The sequence below is a fragment of the Athene cunicularia genome (assembly GCF_003259725.1).
Source record: "Athene cunicularia isolate RWA chromosome 21 unlocalized genomic scaffold, athCun1 chr21_part1, whole genome shotgun sequence".
NCBI lineage: Eukaryota > Metazoa > Chordata > Aves > Strigiformes > Strigidae > Athene > Athene cunicularia.
The window spans coordinates 4,226,891-4,245,433 of record NW_020799127.1 but is presented as its reverse complement, the minus strand read 5'-3'; the positions used below and the strand labels follow the sequence as shown (position 1 = coordinate 4,245,433).

General features: G+C 38.1%; 4 protein-coding genes across 6 annotated transcripts in view; 3 read left to right on the top strand and 1 right to left on the bottom strand.

Moving 5' to 3' along the window:
• NMNAT1 (nicotinamide nucleotide adenylyltransferase 1) overlaps positions 1-8,636 on the top strand; it is a 9,914-nt gene extending 1,278 nt beyond the window's left edge. The window contains exons 1-5 of one of the 2 annotated variants that reach the window (XM_026862848.1): positions 744-1,017; positions 3,054-3,228; positions 3,709-3,892; positions 4,585-4,730; positions 6,032-8,636. In XM_026862848.1, coding sequence (XP_026718649.1) covers positions 3,105-3,228; positions 3,709-3,892; positions 4,585-4,730; positions 6,032-6,432 — 855 coding nt within the window. In that variant the 5' untranslated portion in view covers positions 744-1,017; positions 3,054-3,104 and the 3' untranslated portion in view covers positions 6,433-8,636. Of the gene's footprint in view, positions 1-743; positions 1,018-3,053; positions 3,229-3,708; positions 3,893-4,584; positions 4,731-6,031 lie in introns of those variants that run through there. The other variant, XM_026862847.1, reaches the window with a different exon arrangement.
• LZIC (leucine zipper and CTNNBIP1 domain containing) overlaps positions 1-18,532 on the bottom strand; it is a 27,238-nt gene extending 8,706 nt beyond the window's left edge. Inside the window, exons 1-4 of one of the 2 annotated variants that reach the window (XM_026862849.1) lie at positions 18,511-18,532; positions 16,609-16,769; positions 15,453-15,521; positions 4,381-4,488 (exon numbers count right to left, since the gene is read on the bottom strand). The gene's annotated coding sequence lies outside the window, so the exon portion shown is untranslated. The remainder of the gene's footprint in view (positions 1-4,380; positions 4,489-15,452; positions 15,522-16,608; positions 16,770-18,510) is intronic. The other variant, XM_026862851.1, reaches the window with a different exon arrangement.
• Positions 11,458-15,109, top strand: RBP7 (retinol binding protein 7). Its single transcript, XM_026862853.1, has 4 exons — positions 11,458-11,589; positions 14,018-14,196; positions 14,458-14,559; positions 14,892-15,109. Exons 1-4 carry the CDS (start codon positions 11,517-11,519, stop codon positions 14,940-14,942), a joined length of 405 nt encoding a protein of 134 aa, XP_026718654.1. The 5' UTR covers positions 11,458-11,516; the 3' UTR covers positions 14,943-15,109.
• Positions 16,342-18,543, top strand: part of UBE4B (ubiquitination factor E4B) — a 41,972-nt gene continuing 39,770 nt past the window's right edge. Inside the window, exon 1 of the mRNA XM_026862939.1 lies at positions 16,342-16,365. Coding sequence (XP_026718740.1) covers positions 16,342-16,365 — 24 coding nt within the window. The remainder of the gene's footprint in view (positions 16,366-18,543) is intronic.

The window sequence follows — 18,543 nt, the reverse complement described above, 5'->3', positions numbered from 1 at the left end:
GGGAACTCGCTGGGTCGGGGCCTGATCCTGCGCCCCGTGCGTGCGGGGCCGCGGCAGCGTGCAGGCCTGTGGCGGCGTGCAGCTGTGGGGAGGAGATGGCAGAAACGGACGGAAAACTGGAGCGCTCAGCATGCGGAGCGCCCAGCCGCTGCCCGCACGCCGTACGCTTAGTGCTTAATGGCTTTATGCGCTCCAGGTGCCGAAGCATGGTTAATAAATACTTACCTCTAGTATATACATGCGATTCACCAAAGCACACGCACAGTTACCTGCTTATCCACAGAAGCGAGCAGGTTGGTTTTCAGAACCATCTCCAAATCTACTTTGGGCATCCTTTGAGGGGTTTTAGGGCAAATATGTGTCCAGTTCAGCTAAGCACTAGTAGGATTGCAAGTAGTACACGCTAAGTATTGGTCAGATTATATATAAACCTGATGAAATTATATATGAGCATATTTCTAAAGGAATACATCATGGGGTGCCTCATTTTTCCTTCTGAAGAAGGGAGAACAATCCAGGATGTCCTGCACTTAATGGAAAATCTGAGTGAAGGCCATTTTACTTTGTTTCCCCATTTTAAGGCTCCTTAGAAAGGTTTTACTTAATTTAGTATTTGGCATAAGATATCATTATTTTACGACTGTTCTCAGTTTTGTGAAACTAAACACCTGCATATAGATCTTCACGTCTGTATAGCAGGAGCTGGGCTGGTAGTTTGGACCTTATGGTCAAACTGCAGTAATTAGAATTGTGTCAAGCGGTGCCAAATTATATGTAATTCATCGGAACTCCCTATGTTTTCAGACAATAAGAACAGGCACAGGTCCATATACAGCTCAGGCAGTGGCTGGGCTTTAATAATCACTGGAACTTAGTCTTTTTTTTTTTCCTTTCCTGAGATGTCCAAATTGCATAGGTTTCCCAAAAACGTTAGAGCTATGTGAAGGTCATTTCATACAAAGCAGATCCCAGCTCTGACGGTGCTGTGCTGGTGACAAGGATGACATAAGAGTGAAGGTAATCGTGGGATGATACCTCCTTGTCATTTGCTTTGCTCTCCTCATCAACCATGCAGCTGTTTTCTGTGAAAACAAGTGCTAGACAGAGGATGTCAATGCAAATTAGGAGACTGAGGGTATGTGCTTACTTACTAAATTACATTTATATTCTCAATTTCTATGCAGATATGAAGCGTTACAAGGTGAGTTTATGATGCAATAATTGCCTGTTTCTGAAGATGGTAAAATTAGCTAGCAGCATGCACAAGGACATTTGACTAACTCCAGAAAAGGCACTATATATTTTCATTTTTAAATTTTCTATTACTTTTGCCCCCCCCCTTTTTTTTTAGAGAAAATCAACCCTTTTCAAATTTGCAGCATGAGTCACTTTCTGTAGAAAGTAGGGCTTTATGCATTACAAAGACAAGCCTAACTCCTTTCCTTGCCGGTTCCCATAGTAACTCTTCTAGCTGATGCCCCTGTGAAGACTGCATTCCAAGTAACACCAAACCCTTCAAATGCTGAACTACTCCACAGTAATAAAGAATATTTTAAAAGTTTGTGAAGGTCTTGAAAGCACAGAGAAGTACTAACACTTGCAAAATGTGAAGCTTTGCAAGGCTTCCTTTTATTCAAGGGTTATTTGATTTTAGTACATACCTGCTGTTACAAAATTTAGCTGTGATGGTATCTCAGCACTGTAAGGGCTGCAGGCATCACTCAGCTTCTTTGTAAAGAAGACAAAATCTGAGGGTGACCTTGTGGTATTTTTCCAGGCAGTGATGTTGCTGTAGAAACAATGGCAGATTATTCAGTGCTCAACACAGATGTCTCAGACATCTCACAAACAGCAACAGTGGGAGAATGGCCCATAACATATTCCAGTTTTCATTTGTTAAGGGCCAGGCTAGGGGAAACCATTTTGGCAAGCCAGAATATTCTCATGAAAGAAAATACTGAGAAACAAAAATCCCTGTAGCACGTGAGGAGAAATGAAAAATAGTGAGATTTCCTTATTTTCACCTCTCCTTAAGCAGCTTTCTGAAAGTGAAGTTCAAAATTGGAACAGTGATGTTGTATTTTAAAAAAGGAGAAAAAAAAAGATATTTAATTGCAGCTTTAGCTAAATTTTTTTAAATTCACTATTCTGTCATCTGTTCCACTGGTACACCTACCACTTAGTTTCTGCAACACAAAGCTGATTGGTTGTTTTTGTATTTAGTCCATAGTACTCTCTTCCCACATACCAAGAGCATGTAAAATAGAAATCCTGAACAAAGAAATGTTAACCCTCCTCCTCCAGTATTTAATACAATACAATGTTAGTTTTATAGATTTTGCTGGAAAGACTCACTGCAATTTAGAGTAGCAGCACTGGGAACTGTCATAGGATTTTATATTCCCCCTGTAAGCAGTAGAGGTAAGTAAGTTACTTATAAAAAAGTTCCCTGCAGATGTCTCTTGGCAGTTGATTGGCATTGGCATCTTAAAAAGACTGTGAAGTTCTAATAAAGTTTGTCCTGCCAATCAAGTATTTTTTCTCCATGAGCTGCTTTTCATCAGAGTGGACAATACACTGTCCTCTTTAGGCACGGAGCCTGTTTTCAGTGATTTAATTTTTAAAGATGTTTCCTCTTGCATATAGGAGGGAATTGCAACTGCTTTGATAATACATGAGCAAGGCAAATTTGGGTTCACTTGTCTTTTACATATGTCTTCTCCCCAGCACACTCACTTTTCTCTACATCCTTGATTTCTCTACATCCTTGATTTCTGAAGCCTCACAGAAGAATTATCCTCCTTTCTGCAACAGAATTATCCTCCTTTTCTGCTATCCTGTTGTCCGGGCTCCTTGCATTGTACCTCTATCCAGGGATAACCAGAAAGAACCAGAAGCGTCATTTTAATCTTTTTAAAAATGGATAATGGAATATCACATGAACAATCACAGGCCAAATGTTGACAGAAGAAAAACACAGTGTTCAATTTGATCTTGAAATACGCTTATTGGCAGCACAAATAACTACTTTTTCATCTTGTCTCTTCTTGTAGAGGCTGGTAACTAGCACCAACAGTCTCCACTTGGCTCTGTAGCTGCGAGGAATGGCTACGGAAGATCCAGACAAGAAGACTGAAGTCGTACTGCTGGCCTGTGGGTCCTTCAATCCCATTACCAACATGCACCTAAGACTGTTTGAGCTGGCTAGAGACTACTTACATGAAACAGGTAGGATGGTAATTTGTATCGTTTGGAACAGCTCTGATAACTAGACACAATGTTAAGGTGACTCCTTTGTGTATATGAATGCCTGTTTTGACAGTGACAAATATTTTGGAAATATTAATTACGTATTGACGTTAGTATGTGTGTATGTATCATACAGAATCATGTAGGTCAAATACATGAGAGAAAAGTCACATATGTGTTGCTTATTACTAATTTTAATGAGCTAAAGCATGAATTTTACAGTTTTTCTTTATAGAAAAATATATTTGTAATATATCTTACTAAATCTTTAACTGTGCTGCCTTGCACAATGGCAGAAGCGTACAGTACTTTTCCACTGGGCTGGCTATCAGAGCTGGCACTGGTGTTCGTAGAGATTGCACTGAGTAATAGTTATGTAAGAGTTTAAATACAATACGGTGGAAGTAACATCTGCTCAACTGCTTTTCACGTTCTTGTGTGATATGTTTTTTTCCACAGGAAAATACAAAGTAATCAAAGGAATAATTTCACCAGTAGGTGATGCATATAAGAAGAAAGGTCTGATCAGTGCGAATCACCGAGTAACTATGGCAAAACTAGCTACAAAAAACTCAGATTGGGTGGAAGTTGATGATTGGGAAAGCAGCCAGAGTGAGTGGTTGGAAACACTAAAAGTTTTAAGGTATTCTTCAGCCAAACCTTAAAAAATCTCAAGAACATATAGAAGGATAAGGAATTGTGATAGCTCTAACAAGTTAGAATACTTAGCAGGCTAACTCCAAATCATATGAATAGACTCAGTGAATTCAGAAGTTCTATTTATGTGAGCATTGTAAAGGAAGGATTGTACCATTAGTCCTAAACATACAAAAAAATGAGCCTGTGAACAGTTTTTAAGATATATTGTTTCTTAGGCTTTGTTCAGTTTTTGTGCTGAGAAGGTATTAGTGAGAAAGGACAAGAGACTAGAACAGGGTAGACATACGCTACACAAGCTTCCTTCATTTGATTCTGATTGTGCTGTGCTGCCCATTTGTGTGTTTAAAGGCTTCCATGAGAATTTTCTGAAGGAGTATCTTAAGTTTTACTTTTTTACTCTTACAGTCACTGCTACTTCACTGAGGTTCTCCTTTGTAAAACGAATTTTTATTAAAAAAGAAACAAACCAACCTTGTAGGTGTTGCTGTGAAATCTTTGTGCTTTCACCATCTTATGACCCAGCTCTCACAAGTCCCTGTTCCAGCAGATCAGTTCTCAGATGGGTTGTATGTGAAAGTACTGCAGGAGGAATTGGTGATAGATTATTTAGTAGGCCATACTTTTCCTTATATTCTCCTACATCTTTAAAATACCTAAAGTACATCTGTTTTGCAGGTACCATCATCAAAAGCTTTCATCTCCTGAGCCCACTAATAGTCTGCAGAATGCTATACCTTTAACAAAGCCAGGACGGAAGAGGAAACAGGAACCAAATAGGCATGATCCCGTTAAAAAGAAAAATCAGAGTCCAGATATAAAAAGTTAAGTCTGTTTGCAAATTAAATACTTAAATGTACTTGCTATTTCAAGGGAATTGCACTGATGAGTAATTGATTTTATGCTAGTTCTTGGTTCTGATTTCACCAAATAAGTATTTCCTTAGATCGCACAGCATAAAGGAGTAGGCTTTGTAACAAGATGACTGTAAGGGTAAAATATATATTAAAAAAAAAATACTCAAGATAATGCAAACTTTAACTGAGAAAGGTCTGAGCTATCCATTTTACCTACAGAACTTTGCTAAATGGTCGTTACAGCTCAGAATTTGGGATCCCATTATAAATTGCTGAAGAAAGAAAGGACAGGATTAAGTCCTGAAATTCAAAATGTAGCTGGGTACAGGATCATTTTAAATTGTAATATAAAACTTCATAAAACAGATGTAGCCTGGCTTTGTAATTTTATGTAGCGTTTATTTTGCATATTGCTTTTAGATCTTAATTTTAATTCTTTTGCTTAACACATACAGTTATATGTATTTATATAAATTTGCATAGCTTTGTGTAGTGACCATCTTAATCCTTTATATTAGCAGATCTTGACTTCTGCCTGACTTCTTCCCGTGAACCTTTCCAAACTACTGTTTAATTGATAGTGTTTTAAAGTAAAACGTCTTCAAAGATGCAACAGCATCAGGCAGGCTGTTTTCATATTGTGTTGAGAGATGTTTTACTACATTCCTACCACCCTGGGACATTACTGGAAGCTGCAAATCTGTAGCCCTCTCAATTTTGCTTCCATTACTTTAAGGTGGTTATTGTGTGCATGCTTCTCTAGATTCCCTATAAAACATAGTATGGAAGAGAGTCCCCTGAAGTCAGGTCACACAGTCTGTGGGGTTTTTTTTCAGTCATATTTTCTTTCTTTGTACATAATCCCCTCTGCACCCTGTCCTGTAAAAGCTAGCTCCTCTTCTGCCAGATAAAGTTTTAACAGCATTACACTAGCCTTTCATACTTAGCTGTTTGGGAATTTTCTCTATATTTTCTTTTACTTTGATCCTCACAGTGATTGATTCACCCCAAGGCTAAATGACCATATTAGAATTTATTTTCCAGTCCGTTTGAACGAAAGGACTCCCATAACCTTTTTTTCAGAAAAATCCTGTATTGAGGCTATTAATTATAAACTATATACTCTGAATGTTTTTGAATTTCATTCCATTGTTGCATGTTAACCAAAGGTACAGAGAAGTAGCCTAGAAATTAAACATTCCCCTCAAGTTAGCTAAAATCTGGTGGCCTAAACTGAGCCCTGTTTCTCACTTACTTTTCTTTTTAAGGTGTCCCACAGGTTAAACTGCTTTGTGGAAGTGACATTCTGGAATCTTTTGGGATCCCCAATCTGTGGAAGATGGAGGACATCACTGAAATTGTGGAAAATCATGGCCTTGTGTGCATCAGTAGGGTTGGAAACAGCGTTCAGAAATTCATCTATGAATCTGATATTTTGTGGAGGCATAAGAATAACATTCACCTTGTGGAAGAATGGATCACAAATGACATTTCTTCCACAAAGATTAGGAGAGCACTGCGGAGGGGCCAGAGCATTCGTTACCTAGTGCCTGATGCAGTTCAAGCATATATAGAAAAAAATAATCTATATAGTCCAGAGAGTGAAGACAGGAATGCTGGGGTTGTCTTGGCTCCCTTACAGAAACATGCAAGTGATTCCAAGAACTAACAGGCACTATACATCTAATTTACTTTCTGCTGTGAAAAAAGCTACAGTTCAGTACAGGAAAATGTGTTTTTAGGGATTGTTTTTTTTGTTTGATTTTTTAAAGTAAATAGTGGGCTACTTCCGTGGCTTTAGTACATATGTAGTTTGGTTTTGAGGTTTGGCGCACTCAATAATTGGACCTACACAATCTCTTTCAAATCCAAGAGTAAGATTTTCATGTTTTTGTCAAATTTTGTCATAGTGCAGTGAACTAAGTATAAGAATTCAGACTTGCATATGAAAATACAAATTAATGAACAAAACAAATGAAAACATTCTGATTAGTTTTAAGTCAGACTGCTCTGACTGCTATTTATAAAATACACCTATTTTTAATAACTTACAGTGTCTTAAATGGACAGGGCCATTTAATTTCAAAATGTACTACTTATTGATAGTGAATCTATATAAGCAATTTTTTAAAAAATTGCCAACATGTGGCATGCCTCATATTTAGCTCTTTTCTGAAAGTGAAAAATTTACTCCTGGCTGAAGCGGTGCTAGATATACCATGCTGTGAGCTGCCTGCCTTTCAGATATGCAGCCTGTTTGTCTGCTGTCATGCATTGTGCTCCCAGAAATGCCTTGTGCTTTACTTTTCCATTCATGTTTCTAGAGCTGTACATTAAGCTCAGCACTGTTTCTCATAGAAAGACAGACTTACTTCAGAAACTGCATTTAAATCCATTGATTTAATGGATAGAAATTAATAATAGTGTCATTGCACTGATGCTCAGACAGTTGTCCCTTTATTTCCAGTAATAAATAAGCTTTTACTTTTGAGCCCAATGTACATAGCCAGAATTGTTTTCTGTAACTGGAGTTGAGAGGAATTGGTAGAATGTTAAGACTGGACACAAGTGAAATGTTTTTCTTTGCTAGAAATCTTGTTTTGAATCTAACAGTATATTGCCTGTATTATGTGAATATAAACTAGAGAGGCACTGTGAATGTCATGGTGATAGAATTCTACTATTTGCTGTCCTCCCATTTTTGTTTGGATTATGTGCCTTATTAAAAATGTCAAGGTTTCCAAGACGCTAACTGATGGGTCAACAGCTTTTTCATACTGTCTCCACAAGATGACTCTACTCACATTTTTCAGATCAACAAATCTAGCAGAACGTGAGACTCTTGGGGCAGGAAGCCTAGATGGTGTCGGGCAAGTCTAGAACCAGGGACATGTTCCAGGATCATAACTGTGATGACCCATCACCCTCCTTCCCTGCACAGGAGATCCCCAGAGAGCTGAGGCAGAGGTATAGGCTTCCCTTGGAGCTTGGGGGGAGTCTGGAAGCCAGAAGCCAAATACACCACATGGGTGGCCCTAGGGCCTGCAAGGCTCCTGTAAAACCCAGCAGTGGAGTTGAGACACTATTGGGAAAACCTATAACCTGCAGCGGCATGCAAACTTGGAACCCCTGTGAAATTCTGCAATTCCCATACACTAGAACATCTGTGTTCTACTAGTTTCAGCCTGTAAAGGTGGCTGTCTACAGAGAATCTACAAGGAGGTTTGTACAATAAAATCAAGTCGCAACTTAGAAGTGCATCTGTAACTGCACTGTGACAGAAAGTAGCATCAAGGTTTCTTAGTTTTTTTTCTTGGTGATTCTTGCATCAGCTGTGCTGTCTGCCATTTTCCCCCTAGAGCTCAGGCAAGCTTACACTGTGCTTTGATAATGAGGCTGGGTTCATTTATCATCACTAGCACTAAAGGTACCAAAGGATAAATTATGCCCCCTGTGACACCTTAGCAGTCAAACTGCCGTAACTGATTGAAGATAACTGTATTATCGATGGTGCGTAGGAAACGACAAGAGCTACTTTTCTCTTTTGCTTGCTGTCTTTACGACTGACAAGAACAGAGGACAAGAAAGATTTATTTTTGACACTCAAGCTAACCAGTGTGCTTCTGAATAAACAGAGCAAATGTTTCTAATGGAAAAACACCCTATTTATGTGGTCACTTTTCAGAGTAAAACTGCACTTTAGGTTTATTCTTCTAAATAACAACGCTAGTGTATGTTGGTGCACTTTGTACTTCTAGAGAAACTGCAAATTCAGTAGGATGCTTTGTAAAGCTTTGGTTATATTTCACTGGATTTTAATGTAGTTATGTGTGATGAGGCTCCCAATAAAATAAATTGCATGTAATATGCTAATTTTAGTCATCCTGTAATTAACCAAATCTGATGACTGCATCATTTTTAAAGAGGTAGAATAGTATCAGTACAATTCCGTCTACACAAACTAGAACATTGTTCAAAAATTACACTGACTGCTGAATATGGATCTTTTGTTTTACTAGTTGAATCCAGAAACCTGCCTGTTACAACACTAGAAATAACCACACACTGACAATCTGTGGTTCCAATCAGTTACAATTATCAGCACCAGAGTCAGTGATGGGGCATATTCAAAAATGTTAGCCAGGTACAACTTTCAAGAGTGGACTAGATCTAAAAGAGAATCTATATAATTGAAAATGTATGGGTTGTGAATAATGCAGTTCACTGAACTTCTTTATAAAAGAGTTATAATGCATTCACAGATGTTCTACAAACAAAAACGACACTTTTTTTTTTTTTTTTTACATCACTGCATTTGATTCTGCTCTATTAAGAGAACACAGGGCCCTTACACCACATGCGTAGTTCAGAATCAAAGTATTTTATGAATACTGCAACAGCAGCAGGAACCACTTTATCTACTTCTGTAATGAGCCCACATCCTCAGTGGAATGTGTTAGATGCTCAACACTTCACAACAATTAAGATGGAAATGGAAAAAAATTCTTTCTAAAGAAAATGGGGAATTTTCAAGGGAGAAAGAAATGAACCATCGTAGGGTGTGGCCAGGGCACTGGGTAGTTCTTACAAAAAGTTCCACAGGCAATTCTTTGGCTGAGCCTTGAAATAGTAACCCTAGTACCCTTTATAGGGCTTACTTTGAGATGAAGTACTGGTTTACAGAAAGAAGCACCACATCCCACCCAATCTGCATAATTTTAATTTTCAACTAAAATGTCATATCCAGGCTTTTACACATGTTTTATCCAAGTACTGTCTTCTCTTTACTTGGAAGAGTCAGTAGTATTGCAACAGTGCTTTACTATCATAACCTCGTAATAGCAAATTATGGGTCAAATGTTACTATTTGAGTCCAGAGGAAACACTGATTTGCATTTTTCTGTGCCATTCCTAATTTAGTATAGGCTAAAGAACAATATCCATGTGCAAACAGGAAACATGTCCTAATTTCCTACTCACATGATTCTGTGAGTCATATAGGTCAAACTGTCAGCTCCAAAAATGTAGCTAAAGTTCAGGGAAACTTCATTTTCTTTAGAAAATACTATCTTTTTATTCAGCTTACCCAAGTCAGTAAATAGATAACACTACAGGTGAGTTTCCTCATTCAAGATTCAGAATACCAAATTCCCATTTTAATATGGTAGCAACACAGTTAAGATTTCCCTTGCTCATCAGTTTGGGGTTTTTCTTTTCATGTAGCCTTCATTGTGGTGCTTATTACCGTCCCATCTGACTACTTACAATGTGGGGTTAAGCTAACGCTCAAAACGTGTGTGACTTTGGGGAATTATTGCTTTCCCCATTTTACCGATGAGGAAACTGAGGTACGAAGTTATCTAGCTCTCCTGTACTTAGCAATTCTAGAGTGCCTCATTGTTCAGGATTGTTAAATTTGTATTTCTCATTTGGTAACTTGTAACGATAAGGTATATAGTTTGCAAAAAGTAACCACAGATGGAGGAACTGCAAGAGGTTGGAGAATTTATACCTTCTGAAGGAACTAAAATCTCACCTCCAAATTCTTTATATATCCTTTCTCTTTGAAGTCAAGCATTCTTTATTCAAAACACATAGCTGTGCCATCACTTAAGAGATTTCTTTCATTTGTTTGCTGAAAATGAAGTCCAACACTGCAGCTCAACTGCTGCATCCTGCGCTGCACTCCCTATATGCTCTGCCACAACGTATAGCATCTAATAAAGCATCTGGGGAGTAACTTCTGTATCACCTTCCCTTTCCTGCATGTGTCAAGGATAAAAAGAAAAAAGGGAGCTATGTCTTCTATATACATGAGAGTACTTTTTGAATTTGTTATTGGCTATTTTTAGGAGTTGAAAGTGGATTGCAAGAACAGGTATTCATCCTCTTTCCCATCTAGGAAAACTGATTAATACAGAGCTGCAGAACTGGAAACAGAGCTCAGGGCTCTGGATCTGCTCTCATGCCTAACTGTTACACAAACTTTCTGGCTGGTCAGGCATCTGACAAAATAAATAATTTTTTATATATATGTTCGTTTATCTAGGATATAGCTAACAGCATTAAAGAAACCAGAACACAAATAGGTGTAAACTGTGGCACAGTAGAGCTGTGTTGAGAGTCACATCAGAGAATAACATCTACAAGCAAGATTTGTCTTTCACTTTTTTTGTTATAACCACTAGGCAATGATGCTGCCTACTATTCACTCCAGACATTAACCAACAAGACATAATATTTCTATTACTGTGTCATAGGTACTGCTTTACAATTTGCTGATACAATACCATCCAGAGTGTAACAGTCAATCGCTGTCTGTTCAAATATAGCATGTGGGTAGATCACCTTGTCAACAAATAGGTGGATTTCAGATCACAAAGCCACAGATCTAATATGCAAGCAGGGAACTTTAATAATGACAAAATCTGTCCATGATTCCCTTTAAAGTATACAAGATGGACACAAACAGTTTAAACCAGTTTTTGGTTTGCATTGTGACTCTTGGGCTATTAACATTTGCTCCACACAAAGATTTCAGAAACTGTGAACTTTTGCCTCTAATGCAGCTGAGGCTGATCTACAAATACCCTCTCACCTATAGGCTCAGCAATAGTACCCTTCCCCTCCGTCAGAAAGGCTCTGGGATGTAATCCCACCCACGGGCTTCCTTATATAAGGTCTGGCTGGGAAACTACTTCATTTTTGCTGTTTGGTCAGAAGTTGACTGTGTCTTCCTTCCCCCGTCTGGCAATGCCTGTGGATTTCAGTGGAACCTGGAACCTTATCAGCAATGACAACTTTGAAGGTTATATGGTGGCCTTAGGTAGGTGAAAATACCTGATTCTAGCCTTCCTCCCTTACCCTATAAGGTCCTCCTGGATTTTAAGAGTCTGAGTTCTTCTAAAACCTGGATATTGCTGAAGCTTTTTTCTTCTGAAATACCATGGAAGGATTCTTGATTATTAACAGACAGCATTAACTGTATTTTAAGCTGTCACCCAAGTGTCATTGCAACTTTCAGGAATATCTCAGCCTAATGCTTGTTAAAAGTAGAATTTTTGAACAACTTTCATCAGAGACAGGGAAGATGTCCTGCCCACTCAATTTCTCTTACTTTTGAGCACAAACTTACAGAATCTATGTCTAGGGTTAATTAAATGTTAAGTAACAAAAAAAGTGCTTGGGTATTTGCCACTTCCACGCAGTTGTTTAGGGTAGTGTTTATCTTTAAACAGCTTGCAAAATTCTTCTCTTACTACTGTGACTTGTTGATAAGTCTCTCTAACTGTCCCTTTTCTGGAGTGCTTGAAGCTAACCTCTTACCTTGCTCAGATCTTTAGAGAGAAAGATTAACAGTGCTTCAATGGGGAACTAAAGAAAGTTCTCAGTACTTTATCAGCCTTCTTCTACAAAACTCATTACAGACTGTGACAGCAGGCAAGCTCGTGTGCTGCCTTCTCTTCTCCCTACCTCCCCCACACCTTTCTGCCTTTTTGATTTGTGTAAACTGATGACCAGCCGTGTCCCTTGTTGGTTATTGTATACACAACTAGAATAAAATCAATTTTCTGGCTGTATCTATGCTGGGTGACCTACTTAAATTGTCTAGTTGGTATCTTTAACATAGGGAAAGAACTATTGTCTGTTTCTAATCCTGCTGTATTATCAATTAGAAAAAAAGAAAGGGGGCTCCCGTAATGAGAATTTATTTCTCAGTTTGAATATTAAGTAATATACTTTTAATGCATTAATGTCTTCCAGTGGAATAGTTTCTGTTTGCTCCTTGGTAACAAACATTATCCAGCTAAACAGAGGGCTTTAAAAAATGAAATATAACAGCCAATCTTGTGAAAAATGCAATTTGTTTTCAGTGTGTAATTGGGGGAACTTACTTAAAAGGCAAAGAATCTTGTTGATGATTTACAACCTATCTTCAATTACTCCTGCTTGGTTGCCAGTATACTGAACAAAACATGGACTGAAATCAATACTGTAGAGCCAGACTGAGAAACTTTTCTGCCAGAGTAAGTAGAGTGAGGAGGCTAATATCCAATCAGCTGAGTAACTAGAGGGTTAGGCATGAGGCCATGGCCATTTCAAGCTTAGCCCTTCCTTCAATTTAATATCTATCTCTAAAGAATAGATTTGTATGTAGTTTGTATTTCTATATTCTTATAACCATGTTAAGGCTTAATGGGTATGGCTGTTGCCAGTACTGAATTCCAAGCCCTCTATGCTAAAATAAACTGGTAACCATGTGAAAACATGACTGACAGATTCTGGCACTTCTGTAATGAAGTCCTGCTTCAAACACAGACTGCAAAATGAGCCATATGGTTCAACACATGGTAGCTGAACACACCCTGTCAGGGAGATCACAACCTCAGCCTGTGAGAAGTGAGAAACTTCTAGTGGTCCTATAAAATGATAGTTTTAATCTAGGTGACGAAAACAACTAAATTTAATTAATTCACAACCCGCCATTGTACCCATCCCCCTTCCTGAAAACCTAACTCTGGGCATGCTATTGAGATGCAGTGTAATTCAGTTGCCTGTCATATAGATGGCCGGTTCCTCTAAAGAAACATGTATTCACTAGAGAAATAGAAAAAACTCTAGAAGCACTGCTTTAAGCTTAGTATTACTAAAACCATCAGAATTTTGTAAAAACTGACTGACCATTACAGGTAACTAGGAAACCTTTTGACAAACGTGATGTTTTCTAGTTGCACTTAAAAAGTGTTAACAGCAAGTGGAATGTCCTGAAAACAAGCCCAAGTAACTAATTTTAGGACTAGCCTTCATTTTAACCTATTCAAGGTATAGGGTGCAAAGATTCCTTCTTAATTCATAATGCCTTTCCTCTGACAAAGGATGAGAACAGGCATTAATTATTCCCTCTAACTGAGTGGGGGGTATGTAAGTCTGAGATGAAGCTTAGGGTTCTTTGTGAGGGAAACCAACTCTGCCTAACTCCTAAAAGGACTCTTCTGACTTCAAGTCCTAGAAATCTTGCATAGGAGTTGTGCAACAATTGAGTAAACTGGTTTCCAAAGAATAAAATGTACAACAACATGACAGGGTCTGTGTAACATACAGCTTTAAAAAAACCAAACCCAAACCACCAACAAAACCTTGCATAGCAGTAAGGTCAAAACCATCTAAGAAATCTTCTAGAATAAAGGTTAAGTCCTTGTTGTCAAAATGGCTGGTGATAAACACAACGCTGACCTTTTTGCCTCCTGTCCAAGGTATTGACTTTGCAACACGCAAGATAGCAAAAATGCTGAAGCCTCAAAAAGTGATCAAACAAGATGGTGATTCATTTTATATCCACACTACTAGCACATTCAGAGATTATTTGCTTCAATTCAAAATTGGAGAAGAGTTTGAAGAAGATAATAAAGGCCTGGATAACAGAAAATGCAAGGTAAGACTGAGTGTGTAAAATCAAGAGGCTGTGACAAAATTAAGATGCTGTGATGAATCCAGCTACTTTAGCTGGAATTATTTCAAGAATACTATTTGTAATGCAACATAGAGGTAGGAGCCTGACTTACAATGAGTTTCACTTTCCCTCGGGAATAGTATTTAGGTCCCCTTTTATCCAGGAAAAAAGGACATTTTTTAAGAGTATACTGCAAAACTAACACAAAGATATTCAGAAACACTTTTTTTTCCTCTTTCACAGAGCATAGTTACCTGGGAAAATGATAAACTTGTCTGTGTCCAGACGGGTGAGAAGAAGAACAGAGGCTGGACTCACTGGCTTGAGGGAGATGACCTCCACCTGGTATATTCTTCAGATTTCTACTAATTCTGTCTCTATATGACAAAAACAAGATCTATAGTGTGGTCATGGTATGCACAAATTGTCTTCTAGCTCTGTAGTATTTGTAATGGGTGGTACATAGTGAGCATATGCTGATTTGATTTTGGTTTAGCTGGAACAACTTCACTCTTTTGATGTCTTGTACAGTTAAATTCAGAATGTTAAGCATAACCTATCAGCATGTCAGCAGAATTGTGGTAAGTAGTCATGGCAAAGGATCTAGGTTCACTTTTAGAAGCAGTTCATTTGATTACTATATACATCTATACTTTTGTTTTGCCTTTTTTTGGTAGGAGCTTCGTTGTGAGAATCAAGTATGTAAACAGGTCTTCAAGAGAGCTTGAATATGTGTACTGGTTCCTACACGGAGAGACAGCTACATACAGGAGACGATGCATCTGCCTGCCCAGTGATGGCTGCATGGACTGAGTCCCTGTACCCATTAACCTAAATGGTCTGACATTGCCAGTGTTAAAGATCTGATTTTTCCTAATAAATGCTCAAAACCAAACCAGTCTTAAGTACCTGACTTCTGAATGTGGTTTTGGAGGGGGAAAAAACCCAACCCAAAACATAAGTGATATGGCTTGGGTCTTTACTTAACTAACAGTCTAAATCAAAACAAGAAGAACGGCATGCCAACATCAAACAAAGCAGAGTGGGAAGGATGGTAGAGAATTGATGATAACAACAAAGGAAGCAACAACAAAGGATATAGATTTATTATTCAAAATGCTTCTCTTTAAGATGTAGACTACTAGTGAACTCCACTTGCTTGTATCTTAAATGTGTAATGTAAGGTCCTATATTGGCCATAGCTGCTTTGTTCTCAAAAATAATTAAGTTCAGTTTACCAGAAGAAACCAGCCTGTGATCAAATCCCAGAGCAAAGATAGGTTTGAGAAATACATGTAGATCCCAGTCTGCAAAATAAATGAAGTCTATAAGCACATACACAGAGTGACAACAGTGCTTCTTTAGTTAAGATTTATTTGCATACATCTTGTTTAATTAGGTTAAAGGTTTTTCTTTCTGACCTTGTGTAATGTTGCATAAAGAAGCAGGTTTTATTCTGCCTGGTGTCAACACATGTAAGCAGTTAGATCAGCTTGGTGGTTACATGTGAAACAAGTTGCTGCGTATTGTTGGTAACGCTAATATTGCAGGGATCTTATCACTAGTGGAAAGAGAAAATAGCTTGATTAAATTTAGTTTGAGTTTAGCAATTTAATTACTTTCTCTGGAAAAAAAGAAAGTAATCCCTCACACTTTGAAACGTAAGTAGCACCATCTTTCTGATACTTCTTGTCAGTTCAGAATTCTTAAAGCTACCACCAGAGGCAGACATCTGTTGAAGCGTGAAGGGCTTTTTGTGAGGTTGAACCCCCCCATATAATTACTAGAGGTCTGTGTAAATGTAAACTAGTTTTCAACATATGAAGAAAAAAATTAGTATTTATACAGTTAGGGAGATTTGGGGGACCAGCAGTAAAATGCGTCTTTATTCTATGGACTCTGACGATGTCTTTTTTCTGGAACTAAAATTACTGTTGCCGTGTAATATAAATCACAAAGTCCCACAGCAGCCCCGCGGCCTGCGCTGTTCCACTAGATGGCATCTCTGGAGCGTCCGGTGACTATTTCAATTGCAGAGGCTGGAAACAGCAGGGCTTGAATACAGGGCTTGAGTACTGCAGATACTCTCCAAGCCCACAGTTTTTAAGCAGTGCGCTCCTATAAGATATGCATGAGAAGCAATACAGAAAGGTAATGATGACTTTAAGAACTCTGTTAGTACAAAGAGAGATTCCAAGCAGAAATCAGGAAAATGCAACCTTTAAAACCTGCATGACTAGAAGGGTAATAGTTCATAAGTAAGGCTGCTATTAGGAAGTCCTTACTATTGGAAATATAAAAGAGTTATTATCAGCAGTGATATTATTTTTCTTATTGCTTCCTCTCTACTTCAAGTTGCTGATTTGAAAGCAGGTAATGCTATACAGAACTCACCTGAGGATGCTTTGGAGATCTTGAGGATGAGAGGAGCTATTACAGTGACAAAACTGCTTATCCTCATTTAATTTATATGCTGGCCAATTCACATGCTTTCACAAAATACAAATTAAACATCCTGAAATGCACATTGAACAAAGAAAGGGAGCAGTCATGTTCTGCAAGTGTTAAAAAAAAGACATTAAGTTAGCCTCTGCCAAGAAGATATGCACTTGGGCTATAAAACTGAAGGACAAGAACAAAACTCCCCAGAGAAGCACCTGAAGGGTTTTATTCAAGGGTGTTTTAGACTTCTTCAACTATCCTACACAATTGCTTTGATGGTGAAACTTTTTCAGCAACCAACCTCTGAGGTTTTTTAGCGCAACTGCTGACCACGTGTACTATAATGATTTTAAGGTATGGCAGCTGCATGTGAAAGTACTTTATAGATAGATGAACAGAAATGAGTTGACCTATGGATTCTAAAAGCAAAAGAACAGCCAGGATTCAGAGTCTCTAAAACACTTTTTCTAGTGATGAGAGGGGAACAAAAATATACAAGTGATATACAAAAGTGTAAGGAGTTGTATCACTGAATGTAGTTTGCTATTATTTTTTTCTAGAAGTCAGTCTTTGTGACTGATTTACATAGACTTTTAAACAGAGCAGGTAACTTTTTCCCTGGCATAGTCGGAAGTACCTTTAAGGTTATGAATTTTACTCAAAAGCTTTTAAGCCAAAATTTGTGTGTTGTCTCCTCATAGTTTTCCTGCATACTATTCTGTGTAATAACTATATAATATGGAACAAATCAAGTTAGCATAAGAACAAACCATCAAGTGAAATCATGTAAAAGTCTGTACTTTGGATTATAGCCCCAATTCCACAGGGAAAAAAAAAAAAAACAAACCAAACAAAAAAAAAATTCAACATAATCCCAAGAAGATAAAAAAAAACCAAAATGAAGCATAATCTAAAAATCAAAAGTAACAATACACATATGTTCTACAAAAAGATGGCAATATGTATTATGATCCAATTCTTTGCAAAATAATTTGTTTCCAATTCTTGGTACCTTGGTTAACATTGTTTTTGTTCAAACACTTTAAATCAATATGTTAAGGAAGATGTACACTGGAAAACAAGACCAAGTATTGTATCTATCTCATATATACTTAAAAAAAATCTGATCAATTTTATTGCTTTATAATTATTTGCAGTGTTTATGGAAATATGTTTTAATTCTATCCCCTGTCCATCCAGACCAGTTTGTTGCCATCTTAAGAACATCCTGTTGTCCTCCTTTTATGGGATTCTTTCTGAGTCAAACTACACAGCAGTGCACGTAGCTGTCTGTTAAGATCTTATTATTAGTGACTGTTCATCCTGGGGCAAAAATCTGCTGATGCAACTCCCATTTTTTTTGTTCTCTTCCAAAAAAACAGCTTCTCAAAATCCTTTTTTTTCACCTACATGTATTATAAATGATCTAACAAGCAGAGCTGGAATAGCCAATTAATTTAAAGTCACACAGTCTGGGGGTTTTGCTCTCTAGCGGAGTTTCATTTTGAGAGTGAGAGTAAAGAAAGAGGAGGAAACGATGAGTATCTTTTACAGAAAATATCATTGAGTGGTGTAATGAAGGAACTAGGTGCAGAAAAGTTTGGTTTTTTACACAAGAAAGGAAAAAAATTACTTCAGGTTCAAGCTACACTTGGAAAAGGCCTCGGTGGGGGCTTAGTGCCTTCGTTTTCCCTCGGTACGTTAGATTGCAGCAATTAGACAAAACGCCTGTAGTACCTCGGTCACTCCTCAAGAGGAGGGGGCTAACGCCTGAAGGGAGCGGAGCATGTGCGGGCCCACGAGAACGGGACGCCTTCAGCAGCCTCACCCCGGCCTGGATCCCGGCGCGCACACCTGCCGGGCTGCGTCTGCCGCCGGGCTGCGTGT

Excerpts from the sequence above, each read along its gene's own strand:
- RBP7 (XM_026862853.1), top strand. The coding sequence starts at position 11,517 with ATGCCTGTGGATTTCAGTGGAACCTGGAACCTTATCAGCAATGACAAC. Across the intron at positions 11,590-14,017 it reads AGGTTATATGGTGGCCTTAG|GTATTGACTTTGCAACACGC; the intron begins GTAGGTGAAAAT and ends CTCCTGTCCAAG. Across the intron at positions 14,560-14,891 it reads AGGGAGATGACCTCCACCTG|GAGCTTCGTTGTGAGAATCA; the intron begins GTATATTCTTCA and ends TTTTTTTGGTAG.